The sequence below is a fragment of the Ambystoma mexicanum genome, chromosome 11 (genome assembly GCF_040938575.1).
Source record: "Ambystoma mexicanum isolate Mex_15411 chromosome 11, UKY_AmexF1_1, whole genome shotgun sequence".
NCBI lineage: Eukaryota > Metazoa > Chordata > Amphibia > Caudata > Ambystomatidae > Ambystoma > Ambystoma mexicanum.
In genome coordinates this window covers 727,763,920-727,781,737 of record NC_090934.1, presented here as the reverse complement: position 1 = coordinate 727,781,737, position 17,818 = coordinate 727,763,920, and the positions used below count along the sequence as shown (strand labels likewise).

The following is a 17,818-nucleotide window of genomic DNA, read 5'->3' as shown; positions in this document are numbered from 1 at the left end:
AGATCAGATGCTGGGCAAACTTGGTCATTTTTCATTATGAGGTCAAAAGTTACAGGTTCTAGTTTTCCATTGTAAAGTGTCCAGTTAGCTTACCTATATTGTTGCTACTGCAACACTATGCTATGTGTCGCTCCGGCCCTTGCTGATTTGTGCTGCCCTTGGCTCTCACTTTATCTCAAAAACACAGGATATCCTGTCCCCCTTTCTTCTCCTCCCCTCCCCCCATTCACTCTCAGTCTGTGCTTGCTGGCCCTCGTTTCACCACCCCCCACACCCCCCCACACCCGCCTTCTCGTCCTTTCCTCTTTACTCCCCAAGTCTGATCTATGAAAGCCTTGCCAAAACAGGTTCATCCCAAACCATCAATGACCACATTGACACCCTCGCTCCGGCCCTTGCCGATTTTTTGCAACCACTCCTTCCCCTCCCCTCTGAATCACTCCCTTGTGCATCCTCTTCTCAAGAAACCCACAGCTGATCCTTCTTGTCCGGCTAACTATCGCCCAATATCCATTGCTCCCTTTCTGGGCAAACTCATGGAAAAGCTGCCCATCTCTCAGCTTAACCTTCATTCCGATTCTATTGGCTGTCTCCATGACCACCAGTCTGGCTTCAGAGCTTCCAGAAGCACGGAAACTGCTCTCCTGAACATCCGTGAAGATATGCTCTCCAACCTTGACTCTTAACATTCTCTCTGTCCTCATCCTACTCTATCTGTCTTCTGCCTTCGACACGGTCAACCATACCATCCTGCTCAACCCTCTCCGTGATAAACTTGGGTATCACTGATCGGGTTCTGACTGGCTGACCTCTTTCCTCTGATCGACCCTCCCTGGTCCAACTTGGGTCCTTCCTATCATCTATCTTCCTCTCTACCTGTGGTGTTCCCCAGGCGTCTAACCTCTAGCTCTCACTTTTCAACCAATACCTGATAACTCTCGGCCACTGCATTGCCATTTTCTGCTCAAATTTCCAGTGTTAGGCAGACGACACTCTACTCATTTTCAGGCTGCCCTCGGCCACATCCTCTCCCTCTCTCATCTGATTGCCTAACTGCCATTCAGGATAGGTGTGCTGCCAATGATTTTTGTCTGAATGCCAGCAAGATGGAGATCCTCCTCATCGGCACACATTCACCATCCTTTCCCCTCACTCTCTGGCCGGCCTCCCTTGGCCCTCCTCCTACCCGTACTTGCGAGGCTAAGAACCTCGGGTCGTTTTTGACTCCACACTTTCCTTCTCTGCCCCACATCTCCGAGGTCTCTAAAAAGTCAAACTTCCTACTGCACCTCCACAGAGGTACTCTGCCTTTCCTCTCCTTCTCCCAGAAGCTCACTGTCTACCAAGCTCTGGTTCTCTCTAGGTTGGACTATTGTAACAGCCTTTTCTAAATCTACCTGCCTCTACTCTCCGCCCTCTGCAACTAATCCAGAACAGGACTGTGGGACTTGTCCTTGCCCTGGGATCGTTTCTCTCCAGCTCTGAAATCTCTCTATTGGCTCCCAGTGGATGCAAGTATTAAATTCAAAACCCTCTGCATTGTCCACGAGGCCTTCTGGGGCCTGGGTCCAAAATACCTTCAGCTATCCCTCCGCAAATACCTCCCATGCCGAGCTCTTCGCTCCTCTACCTCTAACTTCCTCAGGGTCAGATACCTTCCTCTTTGTTTCTGCTTTCACTCCCCCTCTCCCCTGCTATTTGTATCGCGCTCGTACACAGGTGTTTCTTGGCACCGTGCACCTGGCCACCCTCTGTCCCCTGGGCCCAGGTACCTGCTCACTCTGCCACCCTCCTGCACTGTCTCCTTGCCACCCCTTGCACTGGGGACTGTATCTGTACCCATACAGTCTCCCTCCACGCCCCCATTTTCTTCTTTTTCTGCACTTATCAGACTGCATGCTGCACTTATCAGACTGCACAGTCAGCTGCCAGCACTTGCCACTTGCTGGCTGCACTACCACTGTTTATTACCTCTATCTATTTATTTTTATTTATTATTATTTATCTGTTCTCCTCTGCTCCGCACTTTCCACTCTCCCCTTCCTTGGACTTTTTCCCCCTTTCCCCTTTCCCATGCACTTACACGTTCTCAATGTCACTGGGCCTAGTCAGATCGTTGTTTTGTTTCTCCCCTGTTCCCCTCCCTTGCCTTGTTGCGCTCTGAAACACTTGTGTACGAGCGCGATACAAATAATCATATCACGGATCTTTTCCAGTCTCTTCAAATCCAGATATCACAGCTGTATATAGTAAAAAGGGAAATTGAGCCACTTAAGCTATATTTGTTGCTGAAATTAACTTCTGCCGCCATGCGTTTTACCTGAAGGTAGTGTGCTCTGGTACAATTCCAGTGTGCCATTTCCAGATGGTTTCTGCAGGGTTCAAAATTGCCAGGAGCTGGGAGCTATTAGCCTAGGGGAGACTAGTTAGCTGGAAATCAACAACTACTAGGAGCTACTTTTGACTCGCCAGGCAAGTGATGCCATACAAACATAGGCTGCAACATTCACAGTCGCAGCTCGCCACTGACGTGGAAGTATTTAGTTGGGTCGAGTAGGTAATTATGAATAGGTGGAGAGCTGACCTCCAGTCACCCGACAGCTTATCAGTGTATTGCGTTTGCTTAGCTTTATATTCAATCTTTCCCCTTCTGTTAATCTGAGGATGGAGAAGGGAAGAAAGGGAAGTGGGAGGGAGGGAAGAGGAAGGGAATATGGCATGAGAGTAAGCCAGGTGGAAACTCATGAAGTACTTGGTGGGGTAAATCTAATGACGAAGTGGTGCCAAATATCCTGACTTAAGACATTTGTTTTGAAGCTAATGAGGTTCTGAATATTCATTGTTGATGACCAGAAGCTGTCTCCAGACCTTGAATACAGGTGGAAAGAGAAACTTTGTGTTGTCAAGTTGGATTAGAAAGAGAACTGAAGTGGAACTTTTTTTTATGACACAGGATTTCCTTATATTTTTGGAACATCTAAAGAACGGCCTGCTTGAATCTGGGAAGGGGAATTTGCCCAGGTTATCCGAAGAAGCGGCTATTGTGGTGTGACCTATACTGTTATATTTGTTGTTAAACTGGGATATATTTCCTCATTGGTTTGGTGTGTATACAAGTGTGAGGGACCGAAACCTTTTGTTAGTCTTTTCCTTTAGTTTATTTTAGGTAGTGAACTCCTTGTCAGGGTATGATATATTTTATTTATATCGTGCTCGTACACGGGTGTTTCAGAGCGCAGTAGGGATAGTGAGGTGTTAATAAAAAATGGCATCTGTTGAAAAACCTTCACAATGTTGTCCGACTCAAATCTTTGACTCCTCACAGTGCATATCAACACATGAAAACATCAAGAGGAGAACAAGACCGGGATCAGTCGAGCAGGTGAATTACTCAAATAAATGAAAGGCGTATCCTGAAGATGGAGAAGTTCCTTTCCAGATGCAAGTCAGTAGGAAGAGTGTTCATGCAAGTGCTCTTGATAGAAAAAGGAGCCTCCATTACCCCTCACCCGTTTGGTACGGGGACATACAAAACGATTGGTGTTGCTGGAGCGCAGAGCTTTTCTGGAATCGTACTTCACCAGGCATTGTTTAAGATAAGAGGGGGCTGTTGCATATACACAATTATGGGTCTGATTATTTATTTTGTCCTGTACCCTGGCAGCTACAAGTATCAGTATAGCTCCTTACTTGAACTGGACACATGTTCTCCTCTGGCACTGTTTTTCACTATCCTAACTGCTTCATTTTGTAGCACTTTAAGTCTTTGGATGCTGCATTTACTAGCTCCACACAGACGTGCATGTTTAATGTATACATTAAAAAGCACTGGTGACAAGTGTGCCCCCTGGGGGATTTCACAAGTTAACCTATCCAGATCAGATACCGCACTGCTCCATTGCACTTTAGATTTCCTATTCTTTAAGAAGCAGTGAATCCAGCTTACTGCCTTCTTGGAGCAATCTCCTGTTAATAACCTTTCTAGTAGTCTCTCATGGTCGAGGAGATCAAATGCTGCTGATGGTTCGAATAACACTAACAGCCAATGTTTTGCTTTTATCTATGATGTTTAACGTTCGTGATTGACTGGCCAGCAAGGCTTTTTCTGTGGCATGATTTGGTCTAAAGCCTGATGGCCTTGAGTGAAGGATAAGGGGGCATTGTAGGTGTTCCTGAAGTTGTGGGCGGCAATCTTGTCAGCAATTTTCAAAATGAATGGAACATTTGTAATGTGTCTTTAGTTGGTGGCATCTCTAGGATTCAGATTGGCTTTTTTCAGGCGGTGGGGTCTGGGGCGGTTACCACCACTTCTTTGATGCAGTCCGGTATGGTGTTATTTGCAAAGGTGGAGTTCACAAATCGGGTGAGAAAAGGGGCAAAGATTTTTGAGTTACCTAAAACAAGTTTGGATGAGATGGTATCGCTAATGCTCCAGATAATATTTTTAAGTGGCAGTATTTTACTCCCTATTTTTTTAAAGTTGGGAGTACAATGATTTTTTAGGGAGTAAAATTGTAAGTCCAGTTCCAAATGGGGGTATTTTATAAGCAAGTAAAAATGTTTTGACTGGAAAAGGGAAATGTGTTTTTTTTTTTTTTTAAACCATCTTTTCATGGATTTTACAGTTTATCAAGTAAGGAAAAACAAAACGGGCAATATATCAAATCGAAACAACAAATAACAATGAGGGAGAGGTATGACCAAGAAACGGCGACATCCATAGTATCATTGAACACACATGTACTATTAATGAGGCAAAACGGGGGGGGGGGGGACAAAGATCCAAACAAAGAAATAAGCATAAAAATAATTTGCTGCTGTATAAGGCCGGTATGTTCAAGGGCCAATTAAAAAAAAAAAAAAAAATATGAAATTTAAAAAAAAAGGGAAAGGGGGGGGGAACAAGGCCCCAGGATAGCGTTCATTTTTCCCACCTGTCGATACCATATTCCAAACCTAGTAAGTGCAACATAACAATTCTTATAACCTAGTCCTATTTACTCTTGTTATATCGTGTATTGTCCTGTATCTCTGGGGTTTTCCCCTCTTTTTTTCCTTCCTTCCTTTGCTTCCCCTTGCCCCCCTAGGTCTTCCCCCCCCCCAAAACCCCACACCCTCATGGCCATCTCTACTGGGTTCTTAAGTCTTCTGCTGCCTCCTTCTGGATTTCTCGTCATGCTGTCTCTCTCTCCCCGTTCTGGGTTGTTAGGTGATCGATATATTTCTGAGGGTCTGTGGTTTATAGAAATGGGCTTCCTTGGCTCTGACAAAGTCTCTAAAGGGGGACCATATGGACAAGTATCTCTGGTATGTCCCTGTTCTTATGGCAGTTACCTTCTCCATTGCCATTACTCCCCATATTTTCACCCACCACCATGGTGTCGTCGGACCCTCTAGTGTTTTTCACTGTTGTGCCAACGTCATTCGTGCTGCTGATAGTAAGTGTGTTATTAGGGTAGCCATGTGTCCCGATGCAGTGTATATATCCTCTGCTTCTGCTCCCAACAGGATCACCTTAGGTGAGCGCGATAAGTCTCTGCCAGTAATGTCTTTGATGTGGCCCAGTATCTTCTTCCAATAGGTAATTGCCTTGGGGCCAGACCACCACATGTGGGATAGCTCTCCTCTCCCTCCACATTGTCTCCAGCAGTTTGGGGGATACTATGGGTTTATTTTGTGTAATCTGTGGGAGGGCATATACCATCTGTAGCATAGTTTATATGCAGCTTCTTTAATTGCTGTACATTTGGAGGATCTATGGGCTCTTGTCCAGATCTGGTCCCACTCTTTTTCCGTTATCGACTCTCCTATATCTTTTTCCCAGTTCTCTTTATATATTAGGTTGTCCGTTAGTTGTGCCCCCTCAAGCAGTCTGTAGATTCTTGATATTCCCCTCTTTGGTTCCCCCTCTTGCATTGTTGGTTCCAAGCCTGTTAGGGCTCTTGTTCTCGCCCTTTTCACTGACGGGCGGGAGATCCAATGTCGTACTTGTGTGTATCTGAACCTTTCGTTTTCCCCCAGATCGAAATTTCTTTTTGCATTCGAAGAAAGGGATTGGGTTAGCTTTTTGGTACATGTCCTGCAGTGACAGGGTGTCTGCACCCTTCCATCCCTCCCAAAATTTCTTCTTCAGGCCTGGCGTGAAGTCGATGTTATGTGCTATTGGGGATAGTGGGCCCAACCCTCGTTTGATCTTTTTCATTTGCATGGCTCTGTCCCAGTTACTCAGGGTTGTTTTAGTGGCTACTAGTAATTTTCCTCCCGCTTCGCTGGCCTTGGAGTTCAGTGCCAAGAGCGCTGTTATCGGGATCTGTGTGGATGCTTGTTCTATGCCTCTCCATCCTTTGGTGTCGGCAGGTTTAGCCCACTGGAGTATGGGGGCCAAGTGCGCTGTCACGATGCATCTGCCCTGATTTGGGACCCCCAGGCCTTCCAAGAGTGGAGGACGGGTCAGTATGCGTCTCTGTATTCTGGGTCTCTTTTTCGCCCATATGAAGCTATATACTGTGTTCGTTCTCTGCTTAACTGTGGCCGGATCTCAGTGGGTATTGAACTGGTCACGTATAGTAGGTGAGGAAGAAGGGTCATCTTTATCGCTGCTATTCTGGCAAACCACGTTAGTTCCTGGTTATCTCATCTCTGCAGGTCCACTTTTAGTTGTTTCCAAAGGGGGGGGATGTTTATCCTGTATAGGTCCTCGAAATTCCTTGCCAGGTGAACTCCCAAGTATTCTAGGGTGTTTTTCCTCCCATTTCAGGGGGAATCTGTGCTTCATGTTTATTGTATTTGTGTCCTCCGTTATGTTCAGTGATTTTGATTTATTGTAGTTGATTGTAAACCCGGATATGGCGGCAAATTCTTCCAGTGTCGATACAGCGCTCGGTAATGTATTCGTTGTGTCTCCCATATAGAGCATCACATCATCAGCATAAAATGCTATTTTCTGCGGGGTCTCCTTGCACTCCTCGGGGTCTTCCCTATATTGTGCTGCTAGTGGTTCAATAGCCATTACAAATATTAGTGGGGATCCCTGGCAGCCCTGGCGCGTACCTCTCCGTATTTCCACTTGTTTTGAATTGCGTCTGTTAATCCAGAATGACGTAGATGGGCGTTGAAAGTTTGCCAGGATCATCTTGCTGAAATGTGTCCCGCACCCGAATTTCTCCAGGACCATCTGCAGGTATTCCCAGTCCAAGCTGTCGAAAGTGTGTGTAGCGTCTAGGGCCGCTATCGCAAATTTCTGATTTGTGCGTCTTCCCCCCCACTTGATTACATTACATCTATGGCTCTTCTGATGTTATCTTGGGTGTGTCTTCCCCTGACAAACCCTGCTTGATCTTCGTGAAAGATGTCTGGGAGGACCTGCGATAGCCTATTCGCTAGTATCTTTGCATATAGTTTTGCGTCCGTGTTTAGGAGTGTTATCGGGTGGTAACTTGAGCATTCGGTGGGATCCTTGTTCGGTTTCAGCGTCAGGATTGTTGAGGACTTGCCATATCTGGGGATATTGATCCGGTGTCTCTGATTGTGTTGAAGAGTCGGGTGAGGGGGGCCCAGGAGTTGCGTTCGAAATGCATTTCCGAAGCCGTCTGGGCCCAGGGCCTTGTTTCTTGGTAATGAAGAGATGGCTTCATTGATTTCTTGGGCTGTGTATTGTCTCCCCAGGATTTCTGTGTCCTTGTCCGAGATTTGGGGTAGATGAGGAGCCAGTAGATAGGATTTTTGGTCTGTCGCATTTAGGTTTGCTCCCTGTAGGAGTTCTGCGTGGAAACGCACCATTATCTCCAGTTTTTCTTCCTCTTTTTTGATCACATCCCCTTTTTCATTTCTTAGGGCAACAATATAATTCCGGGTTTTCTGTTTGTTTAATTTGGCCGCTAAGAATTTATTTGCCTTTCCTCCGTGGACATAATAGGATTGCTTAGTGTTAAGCAACATCTGCGCTACCGTATCAGCGGTGTGACCTTCCAGTTGACAGCTCTCGCCACGATTTCTGCATTTGTCGGGACTTATGGTCTTTCTCTGCTTCTTTTAGAGCTAGTTCCATCTTCCTGGTTAGTATAGCTCGCTCCCTACAGTATACTGCTGCCTGGGCCATGAATTCTCCCCTGATTACGCCCTTCCCCCGCATCCCAGACTATTTTCCAGTCAACCTCGCCGTTGTTCTCTCTGAAATGAGCGTTTATAGTTTCTTCCATATGTGCTCTGAGCGCCAAGTAGCGCAGGATCAGATCGTTGAGCCTGCAGGGCGGGCGTTTTTTTTTTTTTTCCCCTGTCTATTTCCAGGCGGACTAGTACTGGGGCATGGTCTGTAATGTATTGTGCCCCAATTTCCACCTTCGTCACTTGGGGGGGATTAGAGTTGCTGAGACCAGGATCATGTCTATCCTGGAGTACCCTCTGTGTACAGCAGAATAGTGAGTGTATTCTCTCGTGTATCCTTGGAAAAAGCGCCAGGTCTCGATTACTTCTAGCTCTCTGAGGAACTTTCCCAACTCCTGTCTGTTTCTCTGGTCGGCTGCCGTAGGGGGCAGGGTTTTGTCGAGGCTAAGGTCCATTACGCAGTTGAAATCCCCTCCTATGATTGTCTGGCCTTCGCACCAGCTCCCTAATTTCAGTAGGAGATCTGTGAGGTATCGATCCTGTCTGTCGTTTGGTGCATATATCGCCAGAATTGTGTAGGTCTTTCCCTTAATCGTTCCCTTGATTCCCAGGTATCTCCCTTCAGTATCACTAATCATTTGTTTTCGGAAGTTCAGTTCTTTAGCCAGCAGTATTGCTACCCCTTTTTGATTTCGAACAGCTGGAGGCAAAGTATTTTTGTGGGAATGCCTTGTTGCGCATCCTTTTTCATCTGCTTTCAAGAGGTGGGTTTCTTGTAGGATCGCTACCTTTGCAGGCATCCTCTCGAGCCTGTTGAGAATCGCTCAGTGTTTCCCGGGGGGGGGGGAGGTGTTCAGCCCTTGTACATTTAGTGAGACGATCAGTGTATCTGCCATCATTGTATGGGATATGTTTGTTGCTTCTGTCTTTTAGTGTGTCTTGTTTTGGGCTATTTTGAAGTGGCCCACCTGCTGTGGTCGGGTGTTTCCTCAGTTTCTCACAGTCGCTTCTTTATTTAGTGTCTTCTTCAGGGTGTCTCGCTCGTGATATTTGAAGGGGCCTGCCAGTTTCTTTTCTCTGTTAGTCCTTCTTTTCTTTTCGGGTGACCATTCCCATTGGTTGTTTTGGCTGCTGGGTGCACTGTTTTGTGGGCTAGTTTCGGTTTGGCTTTGTTCTCACTCAATTTGTAGTAATGCGAGGCCTTTCTTGCATGTACTGATCCTCCTTTGTTTCTCTTTCCAGGAGGCTAGTCCAAAGTGGAATGTCCATCTATATGCGATTTGTTTGGCTTGTGATCGGTTGCATAAGCTTCCTCTTATGCAGGGTGACCAATGCTAGGTCCTGGTACAGTTGGATCCGCCCTCCATTGATTGTTAGTTCTTTGTGGGTACGTGCGGCTCTCAAGATGTCTTCCTTCAGACTATAGGATGCCATGGGGATGAGAACATCTTTAGGTCTTGCTCCTGGCTCGTTCCTTTTGGGGCCTACTCAGTGAATTCTGTCAAATTTGAATCTCTCTGGGGGTGGGAGGGAGTCGTTCAGGATGCTGCTGAAGCAGTGCTGCATGGTGTCCCGTAGGTCTTTATCTTGGATCGTTTCTAGGAGGCCCTTGACTCGGATGTTGGATCTTCATGAGCGATTTTCCAAGCCTTTGGTTTGGATCTCAAGATTATTTGTGGCCCTGGCAACTTGGTCTAGTAAGCCATTGTATTGCTTTGCCTCCTCTGCCATATGTGAGAGACCATTTTCAAGTGTGTCTACTCTGCCTCCGAGTTCGTCTATTTCCTGTCGAACCTCTTTCAGGGATGTCTTCAGCTCTTCTCTCATCGTTTCTAGTTGGGTCTGGAGCGTGTTTGTTATCCTGGTTTCCATGCCCCTGAGAGAGTCAAGTAGCTCTTCCTTATTTATGGCATGTCGTCCTGTGGCGTGGAGTTGTTAGGCATAGTTGGTGCTCCCTGATTCGGGGGGTCCTGGGTGGCACTCTGTTGTGTTGTGTTCCAGCAGCTTTCTAGCAAACGACTTTGGTTTTTCGCCGGTGTGTTGGTTCTTGTGTGGATGGTTTTCCCTTTGTTCCCCGGCATCGAGTTCTCTCACTGTTCAGACTCCGTGTGGGCCTCCTGAAACCTGTTCTCGCGGGTCTCTGCTGAGGGTGGTTTTGTCCGATCGGGCTTCCCAGCGGTATTCTGTGTGGTTGGGTATTATGGGATTTTTATTGCCTATTGTTGTTGGTCTGTTCGGGTGCCCAGGTGGGGGCTCGGCCACCCCGCCCAGGTCATGATCGCAGCGAACCAGAGAGGGGTCACAGGATTCCACTCCTGCATCCAAAAGTTCTATGTAGTTCGTGTGACTGTGTTCCCTCTTGAGGAGCTGGGTTTCATTGGCAAGATGTTATGCAAATGGTGGTAGAATTGGCTGCATTAGCAAGATCACACAGGACCTGCAGTGGTCTAGTGTATTGTGGCCTCCCACGTATCAGGGGAAGGCTGGAGGGCTCTCACCTCCAAGATGTTGGTCAGGCGTCCGGCACTGGGGACGTGCCGGATCCGATGTTCGTTGCAGCTGTGTGGCGAGTAATCCAGCTAGGACACGGGAACAGGAGGAGGAGGCGGCGTTCGTAGTGCTGGCGTATTCGGAGCAGGCAGCTGTAGTCCCCATTGATAGTTTGCATGCAGTGGGTGATCCGGCATCACTATCCGGGGCAGCAGCACCGATGCTGGATCCCATTGCCCGTTCAATGAGCCGACGTCCTCAGCGCCCAGTCCTTGTTGCTCTCGTCTTGCTCCTTCATGTGCCTCGGCCCCTATTGTGTCAGTATTGCTTTTCTGTTATCTTCCTCATGTGACCGGTGTGTAGTTCCCCTTGCGTGTCATGCTGCCCCTGCCCCCCCTGTTAATCAGCCCTTCTTGATCTGGGGTTCTGTGTGCTTTCTGGATGCTGGCTTTCACTGAGCCCTTATATGTGCTCCTTGCTAGATGGGATGTGGCCCCCAGCAGTCTTGGGTAGGGATCCGTAGATGGCCTCTGCGTTGTGACTGCCCGTGCCTGACCTTCCCTTCCTTATGGGCCGTCGCGTGTTGTGCTCTGCTTATTAGCCCCGTGGTTACTCAGGGTGTTCCTACTACTTTGGTTCTTTTAAATGTGCAGCCTTCGGGACAACAGGTCAAGCACTAATGTTTTTGTCCTTGTGGGGTGCTTTAGCAGAGGCTTCCGCAGCGGGCTGCGTTGTACTCGCTGTGTTCCTTCTGGTTTCTTTGTTCGCCGTGTCAGTTTTTTGCTTCTGGGTTCGCCGTATTTAGGTCTGCAGGCCAATTTCGGGACCTTTTGGGCCGTGGTTGTCTCTGGCGTTGTTGTGCCTGTACTTCGGTTCCTCTCTGCGGTCTATGTGTGCTGTGTTGGGCACTTCTGTCCGTTGATTTGCTTCCCCATCGCCCATTCAAGAGTTCAAGCCCCGGTGTCCGTGGGCCCCACCGGCGGGGCAGGAGTCTTTGCGCCCTCTGCCTCTGTCCTTGTTTCTGGGATAATGCGGTTCCTCTCCTGTGAGGTCCGTGGGGGAGGCAGTGCCAATGGATCACTCGTCGGCAGGACCCACCTTGACTGAATGGTCCTATCGGAGGCGCCTCTTGCTTCCTCTGTCTCCCCGCTCGCCGCTCCTCTCCTTGGGTGATGGTGTTCCGGCTCGGTCTCTGGGCTGCAAGCACGGCGGCCGCACACTAAAGTCCTCGCACTGCTGCTCCCTAGCGGGGTCAGGCTGCTTCTGTCGGCCTCTCCGTTCGTGGTGTCTCTGCCGACTGGACCGGCTATCTTTGCGCCCCACGTAGTCCGTTCTCGACAGCCCCTTCCTGGGCTTTGTGCCGTGTTGGCTCTACCTGTCACTCGGCACTCCCCGGTCTGGCACTCCGGTGCTCGTAGCGGGCGGCAGGAGGGAGCAGACTCTTACTTTCTCATCCCGATACGCCTGGGATTTCTTCCGCCTCGCGTGTCTTCAGAGCCGCCTGCCATTTTTCCTCTTCGGTTTTCAGCTTTATATTGTGATTTTACCACCCAACTTTCAGGCTGCTCCTTCCCCACGGCTTCCGACACAGGCAGTTGCTGTTGGTTGTTCGTTTTACACTAGGGTTGAGCTCTCAATCATCTCTTTTCAACCCACGAGACGAGGAGCTGTGTGTTAGGCAGCCATTGTCCTCTGCGCCCCCTGGTGGTCCCCAAAACGGAAATGCTTTTGTAACAATGATTGCTTTGCACCTAGTTATTCATACACGTTAAGATACAAGTTTACTTCTTCCAATAAGGCAGTAATAATAGTAGTTTCTTCCTGTGGTACTATGTGCACTACGGGTCCAAGCATATCCATGGAGCTGTGTGGGTGAAAGCAGGAGCACAAGGTCCTACGTGCCTGTTTTCAATATTTTTGCTGGGAGTGGGGGTGTCAACCTATTTTTTTGGGAGTAAAAGCAGCTTTGACGCCTTTTTATCTGTAGGGCTGGGTATCGCATGTAGTGGGGCGCACACTCTGCAACACTTTGTTACTTTGGTTACACAAACAGGTTTGAATGGAAAATTTAAAAGTGTAATTTTTCTTAATTTCTACTGATTAAGGTTGTATTTCTGCACTCGTATTGCTCGCAATGTTTTCATGTGCAAGTCCGATCTTCTCAGCAAAGACCTGTTGAACTGTGATACAGTCATCGTTAGTGGGGGTAAAGGATTTTGGTCTATCTTGCCTCCAGCTTTTTAAATGCCTCAGAACTTTTGCATACTATTTTCTGCATTCTCAATTTGGTTGTTAAAGAAGTCCTTTTTGGCCTAAAAAAATTGCTGATCCATAAACCCTTTTTTTCTTCTCCAAGAGTAAGGCCTTTTTATCAGAGGCATCACCCCACCATCTGTTAAGATACTCCAGTAATATAGTGGAACAGTTGGTTCTCTTAAGTGGTGCTGTTAAGTGAGTTATTTAGTCATTAACTCTGGCATATCTACAGGAGGATGATCTACCAGTACAACATAAATACAACTGTTATTAGAGGTGAGTTTAAGATGGATGATGTCACAATCACTAGAGCCGCTGGATGATTAAAAGAAGTGAAGGGGTTTCCTAGCGATGACAGCCACCCCACCTTCATTATGACCTTCATTATGATAGAAGTTGTAATCTGCTGGCACTGCAAGGTCAATTTTGGGGCTGTTTGACTCGCTAAGCAATGTTTCGGTCAAACCTAGTACATCAGTATAATTATCCATAATACAGTCCCGGTTGTCAATGGTGTGCTTATTCACTAACCATGTAATTGGGTGCAACATTTTAATCGGTTTATCTTTAGACGGGCATTAACTGCCACAAATATCCTCAGTTTAACGTCAGGGATTGTATTGTCCATAGAATCGTTATCCACAGGTTCTTTAAGCTCATCTTTCATCCCGTTTCCTATGGCAATATTTTCATATCTGTCATTAGAATTGTTATTTGATGTCTGGTCATTTCTAGAATCAGTTTTTGGGAAAGATCATGTTTTCTCCTGACATAGAAAATACCTTTTTTTTTTAACAATGAATGAGAGGGAGGTATTTCTAGCGAAGGGGGTCAGCAGGATTTATAAGGGTAGCCGGGGTCATTAATGCTTGAGTGTTTCTTAGAGTTAAGGGTCTCTTACTGAGACCCTCGAGTCATCCTGTGCGTTTTTATTTACCTGGAGGGGATTGGGTGTAAAGTCAGAAAAGTTTTGTTTCATATATCTGTTTACTGTTGCCTCGCGTGCAGCCTTCTGCACCACGAGTAGCAGGCTGAGACTAGGGTGTAAGCCCATGCTGGGGTGCTGGTAAAGATAATATGAAGAGGGGTACAGTATACAACTTACTTGCGGTTTCCAGTGTCTAGAGATAGCTAACACTGCATCTGTCTGTTGGCCGTGTCAACATTTCTAATGTGGCCAACACGCTAACATGCCGCTGACCTAGCTAAATGCTTCTCCTTAATGATAGAAAATGTAGTTCAGGAGAACTACTTTTTGTAATGAACATGAGCGAATGAGTAGTTCTTGGCTTTCAGTGCAAACTAGAGTGACTAGACTACAATAGTTCAATATTACAAATACTGTGTGTATTAGAGTTGGCGTGGTGGAATAAACCTTTCCCCAGAATAATCTTGACCCGGTTTTGGACAGGCCAAAGGTCTATGCCAACACTGGGTGACTCTTCCTATATCCTTGGTGGGGACGTCAAACCTATTTAAAATGATTTTCAAAAAAGGTAGCTGTCACCCCTCTACAGAAAGAACATGGCATGATATCCTGTTCTGTGGTTTGGGTTTTCCCCCCTTTGAGAGTTCACAGCCATGTACCTTTCACAGATGGGAAATATCCATTTGCATATCAGTCTTTGTCCCGCTCACATGAGCAGTCTAGCACCGAAATGCAATAGCAATTCCCTTCGGAACCCCCTTGCTCACTTTACTCAGAGAGGCACAGCTCCAACCCACTGATGAGGCCCAACAAGGCTGAACACGTGTATGGGGTTGCTGTTGGAGGTTTGCATGGCATTTTGGTGCTGGACTGCACTTGTGGACGGGACAAAGACTGATATGCAAATGGTTATTCAACCTTTGTGAAAGGTACAGTGAGCAAAAAGCAATGGCTGTGGACTCTCAAAGTGGGATAGAACCACAGAACAGGTTTATCATGCCATGTTCCATCTAGAGAGGGGTGCCTGCTACATTTTTTGTACTATTTAAAATGATGTGGTTGCTGCATCTCCTCTACGTACTCCAGAATACTCCTGGTAAAGGGTCTGTAGGTGTTATTTCAGACTATCGAGAAACTGCAGAGGTAAATGATATGGGAAAATAGTTGCGAGAAAAGCGTTAGACATTGAGTAGATCCGTTTGGGATGGCGGGTTGGGGAGTCTCGAATGTGCAGCATTACTATTGGGCTCCCTAGTTTATTGCGGTAAACAAATGGTTGTTTGGCGGAAGGGGCTTGCCACACGTGCTGGAACTGAGAAGAAGGGGATCTCGGCCACCCTTGCAGGTACTGTATGGGGGCAAGCTGGCACATGAGCTGACACAACCAGTGGCTTGTACACTTGATTCCCGTAAAGCAGCTCTTAGAGGGTATGCAGAGATTATATCAAATACAAAAAAATAATTGAAAAAATAACAAAGGAAAAAATAACTAATTCCAAAATAACAAATTTTGAAAAAAACTAAAAATGGGGTTGTGTGAGGGAATAGTGGTTATGGGGGTGGGGGTAAGTATTAAAAAAAGGGGGGTTGGGAGACACCCCCAAAACGGATTAGTTATTTTGTAATTAGTTACCTTGTATGTGTTGTTTTTTCATTAATTACATTCACATGTAACCCTCTTAGAACGATGGGTTGGGGGGGGGGGCAGTCGGAACCATAGAGGCACCCATATTGCGGAATGCAGATTTGCCGGAGGTGTTTACATTTGTATGCATAGAAGATGGCTGGACATGGGCATCAGGAAAATGAAAGGTATCCTTTTACAAAGTCAATTTGTCTCATTCCAACTACTGCAAGGCGAGTATGGGTTACAGGATCGGGATCGGGATCACTATACTTCCACTAGGCTTATGTCGGTCCAGAATTTTGATGTTTCCAGGTATAACCATGCCAAGTGAATGAAATTGTCCTGCAGAGCATGGCATACAGGTGCAGGTTGATAAAGCCGCTCAATCAAAACATTTGATCAACAATGGTGCGCAGTAAAATTAGCACAGGAACTTAAATTAATGTGCTAATGCCTCTAATGCATAGAACTTTTCTAAGTTTGTACGCAAATCTTATCCCATGTTTCATCACTGATCGTTATGTTCAGTGTCTTCCCATTTGAAGATCGCCCTAGGACTACTTACTTTGCCTGATCTGGCCATTTTGTAGAATATCCAGAGTGCATGTGCAGACGTAGTTTAAGACATCCAGTAGGTCAGTAGCAGGTTCTCCTTCGGGCCAAAGGGAATGGTGGAATCATTGAGGCTATTTCTCCTCGCAACCTGTAACGTAATAGTTTGTGGGTGGCAGTGGTGCCCCCCAGTTCCAGCAAGGCATTTATTGTTATAAATCTTTCCTTCCGGTACAGATATTCCAGCTTTACTATGCCAAGCCTGGCTAAGGTACTCCTTATAACCCCATTGAAGGATAGCTCAAGCCTCCAAATCCTGTTTTGGTGTACATTAAGGGGGGTCACACAACGGGGTCATTACCCAATTTTTGCAACAGATGCTTGAAGAGGTTGAGGGCTGCCTGAACTGTGTTGGTACATAAGTTTAGGACAAGTGGGATTCTGAGAATTGCCCCAGTTAACTGTATTGTTGCTATCACAGCTCTTCCGAAAGCCATTTGCTGCGCATAGGGGGCAGTATCCTACCAGAAGATAATGTGACTAATTTGTCCAACTAGATCATTCATTTTGACATCGGGGAATCCCCAAACACCCCTTGTTCAGGGGCAATGTTATTGTGGTCCAATATAGCCTTACCTGCCAGATGAGCTTGAGTGATCAAAGTTTTCAACTCTGAGAAGTAGGACTTGGGAACTTGAATTGGGACATTGTCGAATACATATAGTAGTTGTGTTAGCACATCCATCTGAATGATGGAGATTCAGGCTATAGTTGATGGTGGCAGCCTGATCTGTTGCTCCACTTTGCCCTCAACCTGATCTAGCAGCATGGTGTAGTTAACTCTGTAGGTGTTTAGCTGGATGGAAAGGCATCCGCACCCCTGGGTATACACTTTCAGCACCATCTAAACCCATAGGTTGCCAATCCTAGTTGTTCTTGCGGTCAGTAGGAGATGCTCCGATTTCTACCAGTTGGCCTGATGTAGTGAAACCCCTCCACACTCGCACCAGACAAAATGCAACTCAATAGGAAAAAAAGGCCCAGCACACCTCTTGCAAGGAGAATGTTTTATTTCCACAAAAAATAGTAACGCTACAGCAAAGCACTCTGCTGGCACGAAACTTTCTGGCAAAATCAGTATGAACCACACTTATGAAGGCAAACCGCTTCATCAGTGATGGAAATTACATAATGTACAAATCCAACTGGGTGGTTGGGTAGACCCTATACATAGGCTACCTGCTCCATAAAGGATGCCAGGCCATTGGTCCCAGCCTGTCTGTCCGTCTTCTTCCACACAGGTTCCTCCTTAAGCGTCATCCTTCATGAAGCTACACATTTGGCAATTATGTGAAGAAAAACAATGTGTGCTCCATCTCTAACCTAATGTGCACCTGGTACTGCAGACAAGAGGATACTTTGAGCTCATTGCATCACACACACACTAGCTCAATTCCAGACACTTGGGCGCCCATCCAAAGTTCCCCACCCTCATTTTGGCTATGTTTTACCCCTGCCAGCACCTCGCAGCACAAATTACGTGACCTATGGTGAAGGCAACTGGTCCTGGCTTCCTGATCGATTAGGGGTTTAACAGTTTTATGGTTGGTGGTCTGGAACTGACTGGTACCTTGGAATTCTGTGGGTCTTGGGATGGGGGCATCTGGGTGCTGTTACGTAGAGCTGGGACAGCAGAGGTCGGAGGATCGTGCCCTACTTCTTGTGGGATTGCTTTTCAGACAGATCTCAACCCCCTTGTGGCCTTGCAGGGCTTATTCCTTGAGGGATACAAATGCTGGGAACATGAAACAATGAAAGTTCTATTAATCTCTGCAGCTCTGGCATTTCTCACTGGTGCCCAT

At 46.7% G+C, this 17,818-nt stretch overlaps 1 protein-coding gene across 7 annotated transcripts in view; it reads left to right on the top strand.

The window, feature by feature from the left end:
- Nucleotides 1–17,818, top strand: part of FAR1 (fatty acyl-CoA reductase 1) — a 1,197,112-nt gene that overhangs the window by 49,210 nt on the left and 1,130,084 nt on the right. For 4 of the 7 annotated variants that reach the window (XM_069623603.1, XM_069623606.1, XM_069623605.1 and 1 more), the window contains exon 2: nt 3,326–3,382. The exons of the other annotated variants lie outside the window; for them this stretch is intronic. In XM_069623603.1, the coding sequence (XP_069479704.1) occupies nt 3,339–3,382 (44 nt within the window). In that variant the 5' untranslated portion in view covers nt 3,326–3,338. The remainder of the gene's footprint in view (nt 1–3,325; nt 3,383–17,818) is intronic. 7 annotated transcript variants of the gene reach the window in all.